The sequence below is a fragment of the Gigantopelta aegis genome, chromosome 13, assembly GCF_016097555.1.
Source record: "Gigantopelta aegis isolate Gae_Host chromosome 13, Gae_host_genome, whole genome shotgun sequence".
In the NCBI taxonomy this organism is placed as follows: Eukaryota; Metazoa; Mollusca; class Gastropoda; order Neomphalida; family Peltospiridae; genus Gigantopelta; species Gigantopelta aegis.
In genome coordinates this window covers 35,544,024-35,568,619 of record NC_054711.1, presented here as the reverse complement: position 1 = coordinate 35,568,619, position 24,596 = coordinate 35,544,024, and the positions used below count along the sequence as shown (strand labels likewise).

The window sequence follows — 24,596 nt, the reverse complement described above, 5'->3', positions numbered from 1 at the left end:
CCAAAGTGCTCCACAACTGGTGTAACAAAGGCCATGGTATGTACTATCCTGTTGTAGGATGGTGCATATATAAAAGATCCCTTGCTGCTAATCGAAAAGAGTAGCCCAAGAAGTGGCAAAAGCGGGTTTCTTCTCTCAATATCTGTGTGATCCGTAACCATATGTCTGATGCCATATAACCGTAAATAAAATGTGTTAAGTGTGTCATTAAATAAAACATTTCCTTCCTTTATCATAAACACATTTTTATTGTTTAGAATATCAGTATGATTCATGACTCTGCATGTCATCACAACTGTAGTTATTCCAAACAGATCTGTCCAATGCTAGTTTGGATGCAGTAAAACTAGTCTGGGAGTGGCAGTCCTCTTTATAAAGGATCTCATTGGGCACGGCTGTCCTCCTACAGACGAGGCACTAGATTCATGGAATCATGCACTATTTTGCCAAATGCCCATTTGACTCTGTAATTGTGCAGATAGATAGATATCTAGTTTAACGTGTACATATACCACTAGGGTTTCGAACACGCCCATCTCAAGTCCTGCCTCCAATAAGAAGGGGGAAGGTAGAGTTGAAAATGGGCAGAATTTTGAAAATAGCAATTAGTAAAAAAGTTTTAAAAGTTGTGCAGAGATACGGCCCTGGGCCGCGTTCCACAAAGCGATCTTAGCCCTAAGATCACCGTAACTGCACAGCTGACATATGCACTTAAGGTGATCTTAGCGCTGAGATCGCTTTGTGGAATGGGGCCCTGATCATGTATTACAGTTTTGTGGGAAAGTGCACATAAAAGAGTCCTTGCTGCATTAGAAAACATGTAGAGGGTTTCCTCAGATGACTACGAGTCAGAATTAACAAATGTTTGACATCCAGTAGCCGATGATTAATTAATCGATGTGCTCCAGTGGTGTTGTTAAACAAAACAAACTTTATTTATTTCTCACTAACCACTAACCACAAACAACTACGGTAACCCACTGTCCTGGACAGACAGCCCAGATAGCTGAGGTGTGTGTGTGCTTGTACCTTAATTAGATACAGTCAAACCTGTCCTAGCGGTCACCTGTACTCAGCGGTCACCTGCCTTAAGCGGCCACTTTTTTCCTCCCAAACGATTTATAATGTAAATGCACCTGTAATAAGCTGTCACCTGTCTAAAGCGGCCAGCGGTCACCTAAATCAGATCCCAAATCACTAAAATACCTGTATTAAGTGGCCACAGTAAAGTTTTACTATTATGTAAAAGGTATATTTTAACAACAGTGATAAGGTGCAGCAAATAACCAATTTTTACACCTTCAGGAATACTAGCACCCATTCAGTCCCGACATCTCTACTGTGTATCAATTAGGAAAGTATGACTCTGGAATGCATCTAATTGCTTGACATTTGTAGATTCACTTACTATAACGATACACCGCATGAAGTAGGAAGTAAATAATTAAATGGAAAAAGAAAACAACCTGGTTGAGAACGGTTAATTTAATACACTCCATTTGCATTATTTCTGAAGGAGAAGACATATCAAAAGTTGATTTATAGTCAACTGTGAAGCACACATCTGTTGATTAGCAGTGCAGATGGTAAAACAAGAAACAACAACAAATGTTTCAAAGACTATATATGTGGCAAACTGTACTCAGCAGCCACCTGTCTTAAGTGGCCACTTTTATCTACTCCCTTGTGTGACCGCTTAAGACAGGTTTGACTGTATAAGCACAAAAATAAATTGAAATGAAAAGATAAAGCACTAGTTAAAGAGAACTTGAAATAATTCTGTTCACACTGGGGGATTGATCCTATGATCCCAGTCTAGACTCAAGTCTCTAATGATGACATGACATAACCATATAACTGTAAATAAAACGTGTTGAGTGTGTCGTTAAAATAAACTAATGATGACACATGTCTCAGACTGTGAAACTTTCATAAATGTCAGGTCTAATTGTTTTTGCCCCATCGCAACCAAATGCCACACAACTGTTACATCAAATATTGTAGTATGCGCTGTCTTGTCTGTGGGAATGGGTAAATAAAAACGTTTAGATGTGTTTTAATATTTAGTACACACTGCTGCATGTGATGCTTATTGTCGATCATATTCTGTGTAATAAACCAATAATAGCAAAAGCTTACAAAGACTGAGTCACCAGTGTTCCGTCATTATTCTTTTCAATTTCCACTGGTAAGTTCAGTTATCTCTTCCTATTCATAGTGTGGTTCCTGTAATAAGTAATTTGGGGTTTGAAGATGTCGTTAATATATTGCAATTTGTATAATACAAGAAAGGCAAACATTACATTAAACTTTCTAACAGTTTAAATAAGAAGTTTGAGAGAACATGAATATTATGTTTACAGAATTTCAACTTTACGCAGGTTATAGCAGGTGTGGGCAACTGCCTGTCTTAAAACACACAAAGCCTTTTTTGTATAATAAATATTGATTAATTAATCTTTAGCTGAGCACACACTCATCTAACAGTAAATATCTTTTTGAGATTTTATATATATAATCTCAAAAAGATATTTACTATTTATTGCAATTTTTAAGATGTTATCGACTAACAGACTTTTTAACGATTGTAATTACATATCAAATTTATTTTTCTGCATAAAATATTAGTGGCTGTATATTAAACGTGTTTCTGATTGTTCTAATATTTGTAGTATGTTAAATGTCATTTTATTCTTTAAAATATATTTTTTCATATATACAAAATTATTTAAGACAAAATCCAGTTTGGGCTTCTTACAAATATTCAGACGGCTAGAAACATATTCAATATACAGACACTGATATTCTAAACAAGAAAATATATTTAATATGTAAGTTTAATCGTAGATATATTTTATTAGTTGAAAACATGGAGCAAACTCAGGAATGTCCCTTTAATATGAGGATGCCATGTGAAAACAATATCAGAATACAGAACATCCTAATAAGCATAAAAACACCCCACAAACACCCACAAACACCCCACAAACACCCCACAAACACCCACAAACATAGACCAGTGTTTATGGTTTAACATTTGGTGGTGAGCAATAGACTTCTCTCCTGAAGTGGTGGGACATAGCTCATTGGTAGAACGCTCGCTTGATGCACGATCCTGGTCTGAGATCGATCCCCGTCGGTGGACCCATTGGGCTATTTCTCATTCCAGCCAGTGCACCACGACTAATATATCTAAGGTTGTGGTATATGCTATCCTATCTGTGGGATGGTGCTTATAAAAGATCCCTTGCTACTAATGGAAAAATGAAGCAGGTTTCCTCTCTAAGACTACATATATGTCAAAATTACCATATGTTGGACATCCAATAGCCGATGATTAATAAATCAATATGCTCTAGTGGTGTTGTTAAACAAAACAAACTTGCTCTTCTGAAATTATGTAGGATAACAGATGCTCTTTATTTCTGTGTTTTTAAGTTAATTGACAGCCAGAAATTCCAAACTTTTAATTCGACTGTTTTTTTAAACTGCTTGTGTTCAAAGGCATCAAAATAAAAGTACGAACTTGACATCACTAAAGATGTTTTAGTATACTGTTGAAAGTAACCCATATATTTCAAGATTTAAATAATTAACTCAACTAGCTGATGTATTTTCTTTATACTATAAGACATTTTTCTTCAAATTGATTGCTGCTGCTGTAAATAATATATGAACTGTCATATGAGAAAATTTGCAACTTGGGAAAAAAAAAAAATAATAATAATAATATATATACTCTTCAAAAGAAGAAACGCAAAACCACATTGTCGTAACATTTGGAGAATTGATTTAATTATTGAATGGTGAGTCCGATAATTACCAAATGTTGCAGGATTGTTCACAATTCACTCTAGTCCATTGTGAGTAAGTGATAGGACACACCACCAAGGTCAAGGTCATCTGGAGTCAATACCGGGTGTGGCCTCCGCGTGTGTTGACAACTGCCTGGCACCGCCTGCCCATTGAAGCAACCAGAGTACGGATGACGTCCCGGGGGATGGTGGCCCACTCGGCCTGCAAGGCTGCTGCCAGCTCGGGCAGGGTCTGGGGCTGTGGTTGTCGCTGTCGGAGGCGTCGGTCCAACTCGTCCCATAGATGCTCAATTGGGTTCAAATCCGGTGATATCGATGGCCAAGGAAGGACATTAATGTTGTTGTTCTGTAGGAAAGCCGTTGTGAGACGTGCTGTGTGAGGCCTGGCGTTGTCATGTTGGAACACTGCGTTGGCGTTGGCCATAACTGGAACGATGTGTGGCCGGAGGATCTGGTCAATGTAGCCCTGTGCATTCAGGTTGCCCTGCACGTGGACCAGGTCAGTTCTGCCAGTGTGTGAGATGGCTGCCCACACCATGACACTACCCCCGCCGAATCTGTCCACTTCCTGCACGCAGTTTGCCGCATAACGTTCACCACGACGCCTATACATGCGACATCTTCCATCATGACGTCGGAGCAGAAATCGGGACTCGTCACTGAACCACACCTGTCTCCATCGCAGTTGAGGCCATTGTCGATGAATCTGGCACCACTGCAGTCGGAGTCGACGGTGTTGTGGTGTTAAGATGACACCTCGAACTGGACGTCTGGCACGAATTCCTACCTCACGTAGGCGGTTCCGTACGGTCTGGTCGGATATCCTGCGCAAACCTGGTATTGCTGCGGCTGTGGAGGTGGCAGTAGTCAATCGTTCCCGAAGGTGGCGTACCCGGATGTAGCGGTCCTGCCCGGGGGTAGTGACCCGTGGTCGACCGGATCTAGGGAGGTCACGTGTTGATCCATGTTGCTGGTAACGGTCCCACAGTCTGGAGATGGTGCTTGGGGACACATGGAATGCCCTGGCAACGGCCGTTCTGGATTCGCCTGCGTCTAGTCGGCTGATGGCATTGTTTCTCTGCGGTTCACTGAGACGTGGCATGTCCTGGATTGTCAACTGTCGGCCAGATACAGAGGCCAGGCAAGCGAACACCCTGCACTTTTATACTGTCGGTGTTCATGTTGCACGTGCAGACAACGCACGTGCAGTGGTGACATGGTTTGCACGTGGCTGCGTTTTTGCGAATATTCACATTTTGGAACTTTATTGTACAGTAGCTGCGTTTTATCGAATGTAACCGTGGGAATGTGTTTGGGACATGCAATGACCTTATATTCACAAAGCATGAACCGGTAGGAAACATAAAATCGGAGTTATAACCCATTTGTACCCTTTTGCATTTCTTTTTTTGAAGAGTATATATATATACATCGTTAAAAGTGTATGTTTATCTCTACATGACAGGTTTGTTTCAACTCGAAAACGACTACTATATATATATATATATATATATATATATATATATATATACATAACAATGAAATATATAGATCTACAGAAACCATAAAAGTGATATTCGGTGAAAAGTCATATTTTCACTGTATCTTAGTTAAAGTGAAAATATAGAAATCATATTTATATTTTTGTAAACATTAATGAATCAGTTATCTCCCTTGTATAACTATTATGATTTTAAGTTTTATGATTACCAATGCATCTCGTCGTATTTGAAACCAAAAAAAGTAATTTAAACAATTAAAAAATGGATATAAAGTGCAATTACGATAAAATATCTAAAACTGATTGAATATGAAGCTAAATAACCATGACACAATGTCCTGAGTAAAAGATATTGTTAAAAACTAGAAAAAAAGTAGGCCTATATATATAATAAATAGACCATTTCGTGGTGTTTTTTTCTAATACGATTTTTATGTCAACTCGTGATGTTTGAAAACCATATTTTCATGAATTACGAAGCAATTCGTGAAAATATGGTTTTCACACATGACTCATTGACATAAAAATCGTATTTGAAAAGCCCCATGAAATAACCTCTATAGATCCCTTGCTGCTAACCGAAACATGTAAGGAGTCCTCTCATAACTAGTGTCAGAATGACCAACTGTTGGACATCCAATAGTCGATGATTAATCAATCAATGTGCTCTAGTGGTGTCGTTAAACAAAACAAACATTAAACACAGGTCAAAAATTGACATCGTTTACTTTGATGTTGAGAAAGTTACCTCACTGTTTACAAGATACAACTAAGATAAAGCAGTAATATTTCAGATCTAGTTTTTAGAGGCTATTAATTACCTAGCTGTTATTTGCACACAATAAAAACCAGACATATATATTTTTTTCCAAGCTATAAGTTTTCCCATGGGACAGCTCATACATTATTTAGAGCAGTATCAATAAATTTTAAGGAAAACGTCAAACAAAATAAAGAAAATACATCCATAAAGATGCAGTTAATTATTTAAACCATGAAATATATCGGTCACTTTGAACGGTGTACTAAAACATCTTTTCTGGGGGTTTTTTGACATTGAAAACAGTTGAATCTAACGATTCTTAGTTTTGGGCTGACAATGAACTTAAAATTACAGTAAATGACTGGAATTACCAAATATACTGGTACAGGTGAACAATGCAGTGTGTACAGCAATACACATATTATTGAGCCTTTCAATCATTTTAAATTGGTATATTGATAATATGGCACATCCCTAGTTGAGGTGTGGGCGTGGGGAAGGAAAGTGTTGTCTTCAGTTTAAAAACTAAAATTATATACAGCACTTGAAAGCTTGTGCAACGATGGCAAGTTGAAAGGGCACCAATGGCAAGTTGAAGGGGCACCGGTGGCAAGTTGAAGGGGCACTGGTGGCAAGTTGAAGGGGAACCGATGGTAAGTTAAAGGGGCACCGATGGCAAGTGGAAGGGGCACCAATGGCAAGTGGAAGGGGCATCGGTGGCGTCGTGGTAGGCCATCGGTCTACAGGCAGGTAGGTACTGGGTTCGGATCCCAGTCGAGGCATGGGATTTTTAATCCAGATACTGACTCCAAACCCTGAGTGAGTGCTCCGCAAGGCTCAATGGGTAGGTGTAAACCACTTGCACTGACCAGTGATCCATAACTGGTTCAACAAAAGCCATGGTTTGTGCTATCCTGCCTGTGGGAAGTGCAAATAAAAGATCCCTTGCTGCTAATCGGAAAGAGTAGTTTATGAAGTGGGTTTCCTCTCTCAAAATATGTATGGTCCTTAACCATATGTCTGACGCCATATAACCGTAAATAAAATGTGTTGATTGCGTTGTTAAATAAAACATTTCTTTCTTTCATTGTCCATAACATACAAGTACATTGGCTGTTGCATTAGAATAAATAACATACACGTACATTGGCTGTTGCATTAGAATAAATAACATACACGTACATTGGCTGTTGCATTAGAATAAATAACATACACGTACATTGGCTGTTGCATTAGAATAAATAACATACACGTACATTGGCTGTTGCATTAGAATAAATAACATACACGTACATTGGCTGTTACATTAGAATAAATTTACTTCCACTAAAGAAGGAAATGTTTTATTTAATGACACACTCAACACATTTTATTTACGGGGTTATATGGCATCAGACATATGGTTAAGGACCACACAGATATTGAGAGAGGATTGAAGGGACTTCATGGGCTACTCTTTTTGATTAGCAGCAAGGGATCTTTTATATGCACCATCCCACAGACAGGGTAGTACATACCACAGCCTTTGATATACCAGTCGTGGTTCACTGGCTGGAATGAGAAATAGTTGGTTATGACTGGTTATTACATTAGAATAGTTTTTCTTTCACTGCGTCATGGTAGAAATACACTGCGGTATTGCATGACTGACTATTACATTAGAATAGTTTACTTTCACTGCGTCATGGTAGAAATACACTGCGGTATTGCATGACTGACTATTACATTAGAATAGTTTACTTTCACTGCGTCATGGTAGAAATACACTGCGGTATTGCATGACTGACTATTACATTAGAATAGTTTACTTTCACTGCGTCATGGTAGAAATACACTGCGGTATTGCATGACTGACTATTACATTAGAATAGTTTACTTTCACTGCGTCATGGTAGAAATACACTGCGGTATTGCATGACTGACTATTACATTAGAATAGTTTACTTTCACTGCGTCATGGTAGAAATACACTGCGGTATTGCATGACTGACTATTACATTAGAATAGTTTACTTTCACTGCGTCATGGTAGAAATACACTGCGGTATTGCATGACTGACTATTACATTAGAATAGTTTACTTTCACTGCGTCATGGTAGAAATACACTGCGGTATTGCATGACTGACTATTACATTAGAATAGTTTACTTTCACTGCGTCATGGTAGAAATACACTGCGGTATTGCATGACTGACTATTACATTAGAATAGTTTACTTTCACTGCGTCATGGTAGAAATACACTGCGGTATTGCATGACTGACTATTACATTAGAATAGTTTACTTTCACTGCGTCATGGTAGAAATACACTGCGGTATTGCATGACTGACTATTACATTAGAATAGTTTACTTTCACTGCGTCATGGTAGAAATACACTGCGGTATTGCATGACTGACTATTACATTAGAATAGTTTACTTTCACTGCGTCATGGTAGAAATACACTGCGGTATTGCATGACTGACTATTACATTAGAATAGTTTACTTTCACTGCGTCATGGTAGAAATACACTGCGGTATTGCATGACTGACTATTACATTAGAATAGTTTACTTTCACTGCGTCATGGTAGAAATACACTGCGGTATTGCATGACTGACTATTACATTAGAATAGTTTACTTTCACTGCGTCATGGTAGAAATACACTGCGGTATTGCATGACTGACTATTACATTAGAATAGTTTACTTTCACTGCGTCATGGTAGAAATACACTGCGGTATTGCATGACTGACTATTACATTAGAATAGTTTACTTTCACTGCGTCATGGTAGAAATACACTGCGGTATTGCATGACTGACTATTACATTAGAATAGTTTACTTTCACTGCGTCATGGTAGAAATACACTGCGGTATTGCATGACTGACTATTACATTAGAATAGTTTACTTTCACTGCGTCATGGTAGAAATACACTGCGGTATTGCATGACTGACTATTACATTAGAATAGTTTACTTTCACTGCGTCATGGTAGAAATACACTGCGGTATTGCATGACTGACTATTACATTAGAATAGTTTACTTTCACTGCGTCATGGTAGAAATACACTGCGGTATTGCATGACTGACTATTACATTAGAATAGTTTACTTTCACTGCGTCATGGTAGAAATACACTGCGGTATTGCATGACTGACTATTACATTAGAATAGTTTACTTTCACTGCGTCATGGTAGAAATACACTGCGGTATTGCATGACTGACTATTACATTAGAATAGTTTACTTTCACTGCGTCATGGTAGAAATACACTGCGGTATTGCATGACTGACTATTACATTAGAATAGTTTACTTTCACTGCGTCATGGTAGAAATACACTGCGGTATTGCATGACTGACTATTACATTAGAATAGTTTACTTTCACTGCGTCATGGTAGAAATACACTGCGGTATTGCATGACTGACTATTACATTAGAATAGTTTACTTTCACTGCGTCATGGTAGAAATACACTGCGGTATTGCATGACTGACTATTACATTAGAATAGTTTACTTTCACTGCGTCATGGTAGAAATACACTGCGGTATTGCATGACTGACTATTACATTAGAATAGTTTACTTTCACTGCGTCATGGTAGAAATACACTGCGGTATTGCATGACTGACTATTACATTAGAATAGTTTACTTTCACTGCGTCATGGTAGAAATACACTGCGGTATTGCATGACTGACTATTACATTAGAATAGTTTACTTTCACTGCGTCATGGTAGAAATACACTGCGGTATTGCATGACTGACTATTACATTAGAATAGTTTACTTTCACTGCGTCATGGTAGAAATACACTGCGGTATTGCATGACTGACTATTACATTAGAATAGTTTACTTTCACTGCGTCATGGTAGAAATACACTGCGGTATTGCATGACTGACTATTACATTAGAATAGTTTACTTTCACTGCGTCATGGTAGAAATACACTGCGGTATTGCATGACTGACTATTACATTAGAATAGTTTACTTTCACTGCGTCATGGTAGAAATACACTGCGGTATTGCATGACTGACTATTACATTAGAATAGTTTACTTTCACTGCGTCATGGTAGAAATACACTGCGGTATTGCATGACTGACTATTACATTAGAATAGTTTACTTTCACTGCGACATGGTAGAAATACACTGCGGTATTGCATGACTGACTATTACATTAGAATAGTTTACTTTCACTGCGACATGGTAGATATACACTGCGGTATTGCATGACTGACTATTACATTAGAATAGTTTACTTTCACTGTGTCATGGTAGAAATACACTGCGGTATTGCATGACTGACTATTACATTAGAATAGTTTACTTTCACTGCGTCATGGTAGAAATACACTGCGGTATTGCATGACTGACAGGTGTGCTGGAATCAGCCAACAGAACATTTATGTATCTCGGGGCGGAAGAATCGATTATATGCAGCATTTCACATTTTTATGGAAGGCTGCTTTTAAATCTACCGGGACAAGAAGATAAGAAGAAAAGTATAAAAGACTCCCCTGAGAAATAGGGGAAATCCAATCATGTGAATGAGAGTCTGTAATTGATAAATATTTACACGAACAAAGGAAGCGGAGAAAGGAAGAGAAGAAAGGAAGAGAAGACAGGAAGAGAAGAAAGGAAACGAAAGGAAGCGGAGAAAGGAAGAGAAGAAAGGAAGAGAAGAAAGGAAGCAGAGAAAGGAAAAGAAAGGAAGCGGAGAAAGGAAGAGAAGAAAGGAAGAGGAGAAAGGAAGCGGAGAAAGGAAGAGAAGAAAGGAAGCGGAGAAAGGAAGAGAAGAAAGGAAGAGAAGAAAGGAAGAGAAGAAAGGAAGCGGAGAAAGGAAAAGAAGAAAGGAAGAGGAGAAAGGAAGCGGAGAAAGGAAGAGAAGAAAGGAAGCGGAGAAAGGAAAAGAAAGGAAGCGGAGAAAGGAAGAGGAGAAAGGAAGCAGAGAAAGGAAAAGAAAGGAAGCGGAGAAAGGAAGAGAAGAAAGGAAGCGGAGAAAGGAAGAGAAGAAAGGAAGCGGAGAAAGGAAAAGAAGAAAGGAAGCGGAGAAAGGAAGCGGAGAAAGGAAAAGAAGAAAGGAAGAGGAGAAAGGAAGCGGAGAAAGGAAGAGAAGAAAGGAAGCGGAGAAAGGAAAAGAAAGGAAGCGGAGAAAGGAAGAGGAGAAAGGAAGCAGAGAAAGGAAAAGAAAGGAAGCGGAGAAAGGAAGAGAAGAAAGGAAGCGGAGAAAGGAAGAGAAGAAAGGAAGCGGAGAAAGGAAAAGAAGAAAGGAAGCGGAGAAAGGAAGAGAAGAAAGGAAGCGGAGAAAGGAAAAGAAGAAAGGAAGCGGAGAAAGGAAGAGAAGAAAGGAAAAGGAGAAAGGAAGAGAAGAAAGGAAGCGGAGAAAGGAAGAGAAGAAAGGAAGAGAAGAAAGGAAGCGGAGAAAGGAAAAGAAAGGAAGCGGAGAAAGGAAGAGAAGAAAGGAAGAGGAGAAAGGAAGCGGAGAAAGGAAGAGAAGAAAGGAAGCGGAGAAAGGAAGAGAAGAAAGGAAGAGAAGAAAGGAAGAGAAGAAAGGAAGCGGAGAAAGGAAAAGAAGAAAGGAAGAGGAGAAAGGAAGCGGAGAAAGGAAGAGAAGAAAGGAAGCGGAGAAAGGAAAAGAAAGGAAGCGGAGAAAGGAAGAGGAGAAAGGAAGCAGAGAAAGGAAAAGAAGAAAGGAAGAGAAGAAAGGAAGAGAAGAAAGGAAGAGGAGAAAGGAAGCGGAGAAAGGAAGAGAAGAAAGGAAGCGGAGAAAGGAAAAGAAGAAAGGAAGCGGAGAAAGGAAGAGAAGAAACGAAGCGGAGAAAGGAAAAGAAAGGAAGCGGAGAAAGGAAGAGAAGAAAGGAAAAGAAGAAAGGAAGCGGAGAAAGGAAAAGAAGAAAGGAAGCGGAGAAAGGAAAAGAAAGGAAGCAGAGAAAGGAAGAGAAGAAAGGAAAAGAAGAAAGGAAGCGGAGAAAGGAAAAGAAGAAAGGAAGCGGAGAAAGGAAGAGAAGAAAGGAAGCGGAGAAAGGAAAAGAAGAAAGGAAGCGGAGAAAGGAAGAGAAGAAAGGAAAAGGAGAAAGGAAGAGAAGAAAGGAAGCGGAGAAAGGAAGAGAAGAAAGGAAGCGGAGAAAGGAAAAGAAGAAAGGAAGCGGAGAAAGGAAAAGAAGAAAGGAAGCGGAGAAACGAAGAGAAGAAAGGAAGAGGAGAAAGGAAAAGAAGAAAGGAAGCGGAGAAACGAAGAGAAGAAAGGAAGAGGAGAAAGGAAAAGAAGAAAGGAAGCAGAGAAACGAAGAGAAGAAAGGAAGAGGAGAAAGGAAGCGGAGAAAGGAAGAGAAGAAAGGAAGAGGAGAAAGGAAGCGGAGAAAGGAAGAGAAGAAAGGAAGAGGAGAAACGAGAGGAGAAAGGAAGGAAGCGGAGAAAGGAAGAGAAGAAAGGAAGAGGAGAAAGGAAGAGGAGAAAGGAAGCGGAGAAAGGAAGAGAAGAAAGGAAGCGGAGAAAGGAAGAGAAGAAAGGAAGAGGAGAAACGAAGAGGAGAAAGGAAGCGGAGAAAGGAAGAGAAGAAAGGAAGAGGAGAAAGGAAGAGGAGAAAGGAAGCGGAGAAAGGAAGAGAAGAAAGGAAGCGGAGAAAGGAAAAGAAGAAAGGAAGCGGAGAAACGAAGAGAAGAAAGGAAGAGGAGAAAGGAAGCGGAGAAAGGAAGAGAAGAAAGGAAGAGGAGAAAGGAAGCGGAGAAAGGAAGAGAAGAAAGGAAGAGGAGAAACGAAGAGAAGAAAGGAAGAGAAGAAAGGAAGAGAAGAAAGGAAGCGGAGAAAGGAAGAGAAGAAAGGAAGAGGAGAAAGGAAGCGGAGAAAGGAAGAGAAGAAAGGAAGCGGAGAAAGGAAGAGAAGAAAGGAAGCGGAGAAAGGAAGCGGAGAAAGGAAGAGAAGAAAGGAAGCGGAGAAAGGAAGCGGAGAAAGGAAGAGAAGAAAGGAAGCGGAGAAAGGAAGAGAAGAAAGGAAGCGGAGAAAGGAAGCGGAGAAAGGAAGAGGAGAAAGGAAGCGGAGAAAGGAAGCGGAGAAAGGAAGCGGAGAAAGGAAGCGGAGAAAGGAAGAGAAGAAAGGAAGCGGAGAAAGGAAGAGGAGAAAGGAAGCGGAGAAAGGAAGAGAAGAAAGGAAGCGGAGAAAGGAAGCGGAGAAAGGAAGAGAAGAAAGGAAGAGAAGAAAGGAAGAGGAGAAAGGAAGCGGAGAAAGGAAGAGAAGAAAGGAAAAGAAGAAAGGAAGCGGAGAAAGGAAGAGAAGAAAGGAAGAGAAGAAAGGAAGCGGAGAAAGGAAGCGGAGAAAGGAAGAGAAGAAAGGAAGCGGAGAAAGGAAGAGAAGAAAGGAAGAAAAGAAAGGAAAAGAAAAGAAGAAACGAAAGGAAAAGAAAAGGAAAAAAACGGAATTATATATATATATTAAATAGTTATAGAAAGAAAGGATTTCCAGAAGAAAACAAAACTGAGAACATTAAATAAGAACTGAAGAATTTTAAAGAATTGATCCCTTGACTGGTAAATTAAACTTTGCTTTGCTTTGTTCAATGTGGCACATTGATTTACTCTTCATTGGATGTCAAACATTTGGTCATTAATTCTGACATATAGTCTTAGACGAAACTGCTACAAGGCATCTTTTAGGTGCAGTTTTCCACAGTAAGGACAGAACATATTACAACCTTTGATATATCAGCCATGGGGCACTGGCTAGGACTGAAAAACCAAAGAATGGATCCATTGAAGGAGTTCAATCTGGTGAACAAAACATCTCAGGTGAGTTCTCTCCCTTGAAAGAATGGAGCAGTCAAGTGAAATGGCTAACTGGATAAATAATTGAGAAAATTTGAATAGTACGTAATCTCCATACAGACTGGTGGAAAGATGAAACATGAAAGAACAAAAAAATGGAAGGGAAAGGCAAGAAATTAGGAAAACAAATTAAATTAATTACCTACTTAAATAGCTATAAGGGGCAGGGTGTAGCCCAGTGGTATAGTGCTTGCTTGATGCACGGTTGGTTTGGGATCAATCCCTGTTGGTGGACCATCAGGCTATTAGTTGTCCCAGCCATTGCACACCGACTGGTATATCAAACTCTGTGGTATGTGCTACCCTGTCTGTGGGATGGTGTATATAAAAGATCCCTTGTTACTAATGGCCAAATATAGTCCCCTCTAAGACTATATGTCGCAATTACTGAATGTTTCACATCCAATAGCCGATGACCAATAAATCAATGTGCTCTAGTGGTGTCATTAAACAAACCAAACTTGAACTAAATAGCTATGAGATCTAGGAAGAGTTAACTGACAGCTATTTAATGAAAGGGCAGTAGCTGTGAATTATTTAATAATGAAGACCAATCTCGAAACTGTATATATAAAGACATGTATTAAAGAACCAATTTAATCATTTACAACTGATTGAAATATCCCAATTCACTGATATCATTCACCGAGTTCCTCAGAGTTGCATTAAAGAAAATTGGTATATGTAATTAGTATATAGTATTAACATTTCTTCATATAGTAAACTCCATCAGAAATGCATCATGAATGTAATGTTGTATACTAGTATTAGTTGGCATCTCTAAATGGGGATGTATCCCAGTGGTACAGCACTCAATCGTGCACGGTCGGTGTGGGATCGATCCCCATCGGTGGGCCTATTGGGCTATTTGTTGTTCCAGCCAGTGCATCACGACTTACATGTATAACTCTTTGGCGTCACTCTTCAAGTGATGCTGGTTTAGGAAGTTATAATAACTTCTAAACAACTAGTAGGCTGCCAGGATTGGACTGAACTGCGGTTGGACATGGTGGGGGATGGGGGTGATGGGATGCCAGGAGTTAGGATATTCTTTGGGGCTACAGGCATAGGTGGTTCGGCCTTAGGTCTTGTGTAGGGCCAGCCTCCCCTCCCTCCTGACCCTCACCTGGTCACACTAATGTTTAAAATATGACTGGCAGCCCCTTTCCTCTTAACCTCACATGGGCTTAATGAATATTGTTTAATAATTATTATTAATTTTAGACCAGCTCATCTAAATTTGCACCAAAATTATATTAATAATTTATATAGGTTAGGAATGTTAATATTTTTCTTTAAGGGTGCAGCCAAAACTTATTAACCCCAATTTTCCCTTTTTTTCAATACTTTTGGCGTTAATATTCAAAATTTCAAAATTGACCCTATTTGTTAGGTTATCCCTGTCCCGAGTCAGATGCCTGATCCTATCGGAGGCCGGACTCGGGATAGACGTGTTCGAAACCCTAGTGGTATATGGACACGTTAAACCAGTTACTAAGTAAGTAAGTAAGCAAGCATCACGACTGCTATACCACTATACCGCAATATATATTTTTAACAATACATATCACGATATTTTTCTGACATACCGGTATATTTTGCGTTTATATATTTTGTATGTGTGTTAGTCACATATTATATTTTCAAACAAAGACTATCAGTTTAAGAAAAGAAACAACAGCTTTGGTTTAAACTCCTCATCAACAGCAAACTGAATATATCTGATGTACATTATCTGCCAGTATTTAACATTTGTACATCTAAAATATGTCTATATGCGACAAAATAACCTTTCAGCCATATTAATTTGCTGCAAAAGGTTGAACAATGTACATAGGCAGACTCAAAACTGCCATCTGTGAGCTGTGTGTTTCACCCACAATTTAAGAAAAAAAACCTAGCCATGGGTGACAAATTCTTAAATTCGAGCCCTGTTTTAGGTTTCTATATCACAATATATTGCAATATATGAATATTTTAAAGGGACATTCCTGAGTTTGCTGCAATTTTTAAGATGTTATCAACTAACAGACTTTTTAACGATTGTAATTACATGTACATATCAAAGATATGTTTCTGCATAAAATATTAGTGGCTGTATATTAAACATGTTTTGATCGTTCTAACACTTGTACAAGGTTAAATTTCATTTTATTTCCTAAAATATAATTTTTTTCGTACGTACAAACTTATTTGAAGACAAAATCCAGTTTGGACTTCTTACAAATATTGACATGACCAGAAACACATTGAATATACAGACGCTGATATTCTAAACAAGAAAATATATTTAATATGTAAGCTTAATCGTAGAAATATTTTATTAGTTGAAAACATCTTACAATGGAGCAAACTCAGGAATGTCCCTTTAACAATAACCATCACTAGTCACTAGAGGCAGGTAAGATTTAGACATCCATTCTAACACACATTATTAATTTCCCACATCACGGTTCATAGTCACTGATATCATTTTCAGTTGACTGAATAAGGGGAAGCATGCAAGGCTCCCTGGTCCCCTCCATATCTAACACTGCAGGTGGACTGAATTCATTATTTATTACTTCCCTACAGCTGCAGTTCATAGCAATTTTTAGCATTTCAAACTGATTGACCGGCCTCGGTGGCATCGTAGCAGGCCATTGGTCTACAGGCTGGTAGGTACTGGGTTCGGATCCCAGTCGAGGCATGGGATTTTTAATCCAGATACCGACTCCAAACCCTGAGTGAGTGCTCCGCAAGGCTCAATGGGTAGGTGTAAACCACTTGCACCGACCAGTGATCCATAACTGGTTCAACAAAGGCCATGGTTTGTGCTATCCGTCCTGTGGGAAGCGCAAATAAAAGATCCCTTGCTGCAAATCGGAAGAGTAGCCCATGCAGTGGCGACAGTGGGTTTCCTCTCAAAATATGTGTGGTCCTTAACCATATGTCTGATGCCATATAACTGTAAATAAAATGTGTTGAGTGCATCGTTAAATAAAACATTTCTTTCTTTCTTTCAAACTGATTGAAAGGGGGGGGGGGTGGAAGCATGGCTGCCCTGGGTCCCACTTTTTATCCGGACCACCCCTGCAAGCAGGTTAGATTTAGATGGGCAGCTGTAGTTCATAGCAATTTTTAGCATTTCAAACTGATCGAAAAAGGGGGTAAGCATGGCTGCCCTGGGCCCACCTTGTATCCAGCCCTGCAGACAGGTTAGATTTAGACGGAACCCACCTTACACACATTATTAATTCCGGGCAGCTGTAGTTCACAGTATTGCTGGCCCACTGAGCTTTGTGGCATTGATTATTTCATTACTAGAACAACCAGCTATAGGGTTTGTTTGATTTCCAAATTGGCATTCCAGAACACCACATCACTTGAAGCAATATAAAAGACTGCAATGTTGTGTAGCTGTAGCCAGCCCGGGTCACTTATTTCCAGTGCCGGACGCTCTAAGCAGTAATAACAAAGAAAGGAACAGTTAATGTAACCTCAGCACATTTAATACTATAGGCCCATTTGGTGTCTAACATACAATTACTTTGAATCTTGATTGAAAGACTTTGAGAGGCAGACAGACAGAGAGGAGAGAGAGAGAGAGAGGAGAGAGAGGAGAGAGAGAGAGGAGAGAGAGAGAGAGAGAGAGAGAGAGAGAGAGAGAGAGAGAGAGAGAGAGAGAGAGAGAGAGAGAGAGAGAGAGAGAGAGAGAGAGAGAGATAGAGAGGGGGGGAGGAGGAGAGGAGAGAGGAGAGAGAGAGAGAGAGAGAGAGAGAGAGAGAGAGAGAGAGAGAGAGAGAGAGAGAGAGAGAGAGAGAGAGAGAGAGAGAGAGAGAGAGAGAGAGAGAGAGAGAGAGAGTGTGGGGAGGGGAGGGAGAGAGAGAGAGAGAGAGAGAGAGAGAGAGAGAGAGAGAGAGAGAGAGAGAGAGAGAGAGAGAGAAAGAGGGAAAGAGAGAGAGAGAGCGAGTGAGCAGGAGAGGAAGAGACAGAGATAACATAGAAATTTACCTAGTCAACATAAGTTGACAATTATATTTCCTGTATATAGTGATATAGCAGGACAAAGCATGTTTAGGGTTCAAACACATTGTCCTGGGCACACACCTCACCTACATGTACCTGGGCACACACCTCACCTACATGTACCTGGGATGGCCTGGAAAGGGTTGGTGGTCAGTTGCTAGAGCTTAGTGAGAGAAATGTCACTATAATGATGTTGCACTGTAAACTGTTCAAACTCACTCTGGGTGGAAGCCGGCACCAGGATGAGAACCCAGTCTTATAAAGCCGATGGCTTACCCACTATACCAACAATGGTGATAAGTACATGTGCTGAGTTTGGATTACTGTCCTGGAGAGACGGCCCAGATAGCTGAGGGGTGTACCCAGGACAGCATGCTTGAACCTTAATTGAATATAAGTATAAATGAAACTGTATTTTGGTGTTGTAGTGATTTAAAGCTGGTAGGTAGGTGTAAGACCACTAAACCGAATCTCTCCCACTAACCACTAACAACTAACCACTAACAACTAACCACTAACAACTAACCCACTGTCCTGAACAGACAGCCCAGATAGCTGAGGAGTGTACCCAGGACAGTGCGCTTGAACCTTAATTGGATATAAGCACAAAAATAAGTATAAATGAAATGCTGATCACCAACTGCTGTTGTCAGGTTGCATAAAAACAACATGCAAGGAGGTAGGGGATGTGGGAGGAGATGTCATAGATTATCAGTGACACCCCCCCCCCCCCACACACACACACAACCCCCTCCTATAAGTAAATTATTGAAAACTTCACTATTGATTGTTTTCCCTGTATACCACTTGCCTTGTCGACACACATTAAAGACCATTAATATTATTGTTACATTATTTATGCACGGAGCCGACTGTGCAAGGAAATTGTTCTATAAATTAATCTCATTACGTAGGATCTTGTAACGCAGTGGACAGCAAAATCAATATCGCATTCTTTGCAAGGATGTTGTACATTTTGAGTTTTATTCTCGATCAAAAAAATATTTTAAGTGGAAAAAAAGAAGGAGATGAAGAGAGAGGGAGCCACATGCAGATGGATGGATGGATGGATGGACGGACGGACAGATGGACGGATGGATGGATGGATAAATAGATGGATGGATTGATGGGTGGTTGAATAAATAGATAGATGCATAAATGAACAAATACATGGATGGATGGATGAATAAATAGATTGATGAATAAATGGATGGATGGATGGATGGAAGGATGGATGGATGGATGAATAAATAGTTTGATTGATGAATAAATGGATGAATGGATGGGTGGGTGGATGGATGGATGGATGGATGGATGAATAAATAGTTTGATTGATGAATAAATGGATGAATGGATGGGTGGGTGGATGGATGGATGGATGGATGGATGGATGGATGGATGGATGGATGGATGGATGGATGGATGGGTGGATGGATGGATGGATAGATGGATGAATAAATGGATGGATGGATGGATGGATGGATGGAATGAATGGGTGGGTGGTTTGTTGGATATACCACAAAGTATAATGGATGCTAGCCAACCAAACCAGCCAACCAACCAAACATTTTTAAGCCAAAAAATACATTAACATATGAATATCCATTCGGTAAAATATTTATGAAATAATTACCTTTAATAATAATAAATTGGAAGTCTGGAGACTGAAACAGGAAATGTCTTTCTAAAAATACCTCATCACAATGTTGGCTTATTAATAAAACAATATAAAAAAAGGAATAGTTGAGGAGAAACAACATTGTAAGTCTTTGGTCAGACTAAAGTTCCAGAATTGATACTGCAATGCACTTTCTTCTTTTTTTCTTCTTTTTTGAAAAGCATGGATTTCACAAGAAAATGTTACATGTGCATGCGGAATAAAACAAGTCATATTTTGCATTACGTAGTTATTGAATGGACCTATATGCAGCATGATATGTAGATCATATATGGCTCAACAATGCATTCTTATTGCCTTCATTTGCATTACGTAGTTATTGAATGGACCTATATGCAGCATGATATGTAGATCATATATGGCTCAACAATGCATTCTTATTGCCTTCGTTTAACTCAAAGTAAAATTACATGAATGTAAAATTGAAACCCTGTATATATCAATCATAATGCTTGTTTTTATTGTATTGTTTACCATTTTCAAGAAAAGTGTGAAAAGAAATGACTAGAATGAATGAATGAATGAATGAATAATGAATGAATGAATAATGAATGAATGAATGAATGAATGAAAAATGAATTAATGAAAGAAGAATGAATGAACAAATGAATGAATGAAGAAATAATAAATGAATGAATGAATGAATGAATGAATGAATGAATGAATGGATGAAACATAGGTAAGTACATGACTGAAGTGGTTACAAAACAATATAAAAAATCAAAAGTTAAATGAAAACACAGTGTAAAGAATTGTGCAGAAATATGAATATCACATATAAAGAAATTTAAAATATTACAAGCTTCAAGACAAATTCAGAGTAGAATCAAAACGATTTCACAACATTTCTTTTACCAAATACATCTTTCCTATTGCCTATAATGATAACTGACTATTAGGATCTCCACGAGTACTCGAGTACTTGGTCCGTCCTCGGTGGCGTCGTGGTTAGGCCATCAGTCTACAGGCTGGTAGGTACTGGGTTCGGATCCCAGTCGAGGCATGGAATTTTTAATCCAGATACCGACTCCAAACCCTGAGTGAGTGCTCCGCAAGGCTCAATGGGCAGGTGTAAACCACTTGCACCGACCAGTGATCCATAACTGGTTCAACAAAGGCCATGGTTTGTGCTATCCTGCCTGTGGGAAGCGCAAATAAAAGATCCCTTGCTGCTAATCGGAAGAGTAGCCCATGTAGTGGAGACAGCGGGTTTCCTCTCAAAATCTGTGTGGTCCTTAACCATATGTCTGACGCCATATATCCGTAAATAAAATGTGTTGAGTGCGTCGTTAAATAAAACATTTCTTTCTTTCTTTCTTTAGAGTACTTGGGCACTAACTGGCTGAGTCTAGCTAGACTCAAATCTGTTCACAGTACTTAAGTAAACATGCAAGGAAGAGCACTCATTTAATATTTTTTGAATGTCATTTTGTCATATGCTTGCCGCCAGTTACATTGTATACGGCTATGAGACATGGAGGGAAAACAAAAGTAGAATGTGTGGAATGCAATACAATGGAATGATTTGGTATCCATGTTCAGCACTGGAATTAAGATGAACAATGCTATTTTACTTTATTCTCAGTCTCATTATCATCTAATATAAGTGTCGGGTACTTGTGTCCAGGTCGAGTTTGTATTTGTTACATTCTCCGCTGTTGGAATAATGTTGTTACATTTTCCACTTGACATGTACATATATGTTGTATTTTACTTGTGCAACTGATGACCTGTAACAGCTCAAAGTTAAATAAAGAATTGAACTGAATTCAATTGAGTACTTGAGTCCAATATTTTGGACTCATGGAGGCCCTGTACTGACTGTACATAATCATCACTATCAAGACATCTGGAAACAGGATTAGGTTGGGGTTAGTGGCAGTCCTCCCATTTAGATGAAAAATCCGTCAGGATTTTTGATGGATGAGAGCAATCACAAACTTGTTTAAATATCCTTTTGACTGTGTCTTGTACAGAGATATGATTTTGAACATGGTAAATGTTTTGTTGTACAGACTGATGTGTGTTTTCTGAATTTAAAGTGCAAACATGATAATAGCTCAGAAACATTTGAGTTGGTCAATAAAAAATAAAAATGTCTGGGTAGGAATACAGATAACATTTTCCACAGTCATTTATAGAGTTCATAATTGATCATCATATTATACATGTATCTCATATACAACTGATAAGTTTTTGATTATAATCCATCATATAAATCCACTAATTATTAATACCAGCATAATAAAATCATTGGCAACTGGATAATAACACTGTGTCAGTAGTAAATATGACACCATCACAAGTAGAATCATTAGTTAATGGATAATAACACTGTGTCAGTAGTAAATATGACACCATCACAAGTAGAATCATTATTTAATGGATAATAACACTGTGTCAGTAGTAAATATGACACCATCACAAGTAGAATCATTAGTTAATGGATAATAACACTGTGTCAGTAGTAAATATGACACCATCACAAGTAGAATCATTAGTTAATGGATACTAAAACTGTGTCAGTAGTAAATATGACACCATCACAAGTAGAATCATTAGTTAATGGATAATAAAACTATGTTAATTAGGAAATAATTATGACACCGTACTATAGACGTCACATATAAAAACATGAGCTATTGGATAATTAATCAGTGTCAGGATTTATGCTAATAAATTGTAAAGTACATGAATAGTTAATATTTCATAGGATTTGGGGTTGTTTGTTGTTGTTGGTTTTTCGTCAAAATATGATTTAAATTTCATTACGAGAAGTAGAGTTGTCACAAGTGTGATATGAAATTGCAGACTTCACAAAACAAGATTTTTGTTTTGTATTTTATTGTTGAGTAATGTTACTATATATATAAAAAATAACATTTTCTATTACAGTGGCAATAACATGTTTCGAGTGTTAGATTTACTACTTACTGATAGCACCAATACTTTGATTTCTCAGATATTTTCAGATATTATACTGATAAGTAATGTCACTATACAGTGATTATTAGTAATTATTATTTGATATTTTCTGAAGTTATATAATAAAAACACCACATCATACCTTTTCTTCAGTATTGCTTTCAATAATGATTATAATAGCATCATTATTTGATATTTTCTGAAGTTATATAATAAAAACACCACATCATACCTTTTCTTCGGTATTGCTTTCAATAATGATTATAATAGCATTATTATTTGATATTTCCTGAAGTTATATAATAAAAACACCACATCATACCTTTTCTTCAGTATTGCTTTCAATAATGATTATAATAGCATCATTATTTGATATTTTCTGAAGTTATATAATAAAAACACCACATCATACCTTTTCTTCGGTATTGCTTTCAATAATGATTATAATAGCATTATTATTTGATATTTCCTGAAGTTATATAATAAAAACACCACATCATACCTTTTCTTCAGTATTGCTTTCAATAATGATTATAATAGCATCATTATTTGATATTTCCTGAAGTTATATAATAAAAACACCACATCATACCTTTTCTTCAGTATTGCTTTCAATAATGATTATAATAGCATTATTATTTGATATTTTCTGAAAGTTATTAAAAGTATGTCATACCTTTTCTTCAGGATTCTCATTTTTTTCTTCCTCAGTTGGTTCCAACTTAGGAGGCATTTTTAATCCCAGCTCTCAAGAAACTCACTTTATATGTGACAAACCATCATTTCAACTTTTATATTTTTTGTTTAAAAAAAAAGGGAAAAAAAGGTTTAAAATATTTTGAAATATTAAACTTTATTTTTAATTTTTAATAAAATTTTGCAATTGTTACATTTCTACATTTCTTTCTAAATAAAAAAAAAATCTTGATCTAACAAAATGAACACTTGCAGTTTTCGCTATATAATGTTAAAAGTATAATGAATCTATAACTGTATTTGTTTTTAAAGGTGTAAAAAGGTTTTGTAAAAATTACTTAAGATTTCTTAGAAAAAGAATATACCGGTACTACATCTTCACATCACAATAATTAATTAGGATTTTTTTTAATGTTACCAATTAAAACAATGTGTTAAAATAAAAAATAATAATTAAAAACTTAAGTTCAGTTTTAAAGTTCTCAAAAAGTCATCAAAGAAATTTGTCTTAATTTAAATCAATTTCAACATCAACTGTTCTCAAAATGTCATGTTTTAATCACACACACACATGCATGCACGCACACATGCATGCATGCACTTACATGCGCGTGTGCGCGTGCACACACACATACACACACACACACACACAAACACAAACAAATTTAACTTTAAAATCCTTTAAGAAAATTAATTTTAAGTTCAATTTAGCACATATTCTCAAAGCAAAATTAAAAGTATTAATTATGAAATCAGTTGTACATACAAAAGCAAAATGTTTTCAATAAAAATCCTTAAAGAAATTTACCTTAAAATCAATATCAACAGCAACTATCCTCAAAATGTCATCAGTTAAATTAATGAAATTTCAGAAGAAAAAAGTAATAATAAACAAAAAAGTTTAACTTTAAAATCCTTTAAGAAAATGAATTTAAAGTTCAATTTAGCAAATATTCTTAAAGCAAAATTAATTTTAAGTTCAGTTTAAAGACATAATATTGTGAAAACATCACCTGCTGATAGCTAGTGACTACTGCCGATGTTACAGTAGAATTGAAACGATGGTGTCACCAGTAGCAGTATTGGCTGGTGCAGACTACTGTAGAAAGATCCGAGTACAGCTGCTCATGTTGTGATAGCGCCACCTAGGGAGTGATTTAGTGTGTCAGCCAGCTACGTCCGTGCCATTGAGGCCAGGAAAATAATGAATGCCAAAGTTAACAGAGAAGCTGAAGCAATTGAAATAATTTATGTATTGTTTATGGCAAAAGTCTAGCAACAGCACTTATTGAAATTGATGTTTTAAGTTTGGTATGTTGTATTGAATGCTAAAACAGGCAAATGTTTAGACATTCTTTTTTAATATAGCTAAGATGATATGATATTTATATAGAGC

General features: G+C 37.7%; 1 protein-coding gene across 7 annotated transcripts in view; it reads right to left on the bottom strand.

Moving 5' to 3' along the window:
• LOC121387331 (dipeptidyl peptidase 4-like) overlaps positions 1 to 24,596 on the bottom strand; it is a 268,837-nt gene that overhangs the window by 93,496 nt on the left and 150,745 nt on the right. Inside the window, exon 2 of one of the 7 annotated variants that reach the window (XM_041518374.1) lies at positions 2,140 to 2,226. The exons of 5 other annotated variants lie outside the window; for them this stretch is intronic. Coding sequence is in view for 1 of the 2 variants with exons in the window: in XM_041518373.1 (XP_041374307.1) it covers positions 23,181 to 23,237 (57 nt within the window). In the remaining variant the exon portion in view is untranslated. Of the gene's footprint in view, positions 1 to 2,139; positions 2,227 to 23,180; positions 23,367 to 24,596 lie in introns of those variants that run through there. One more of the 7 variants, XM_041518373.1, reaches the window with a different exon arrangement.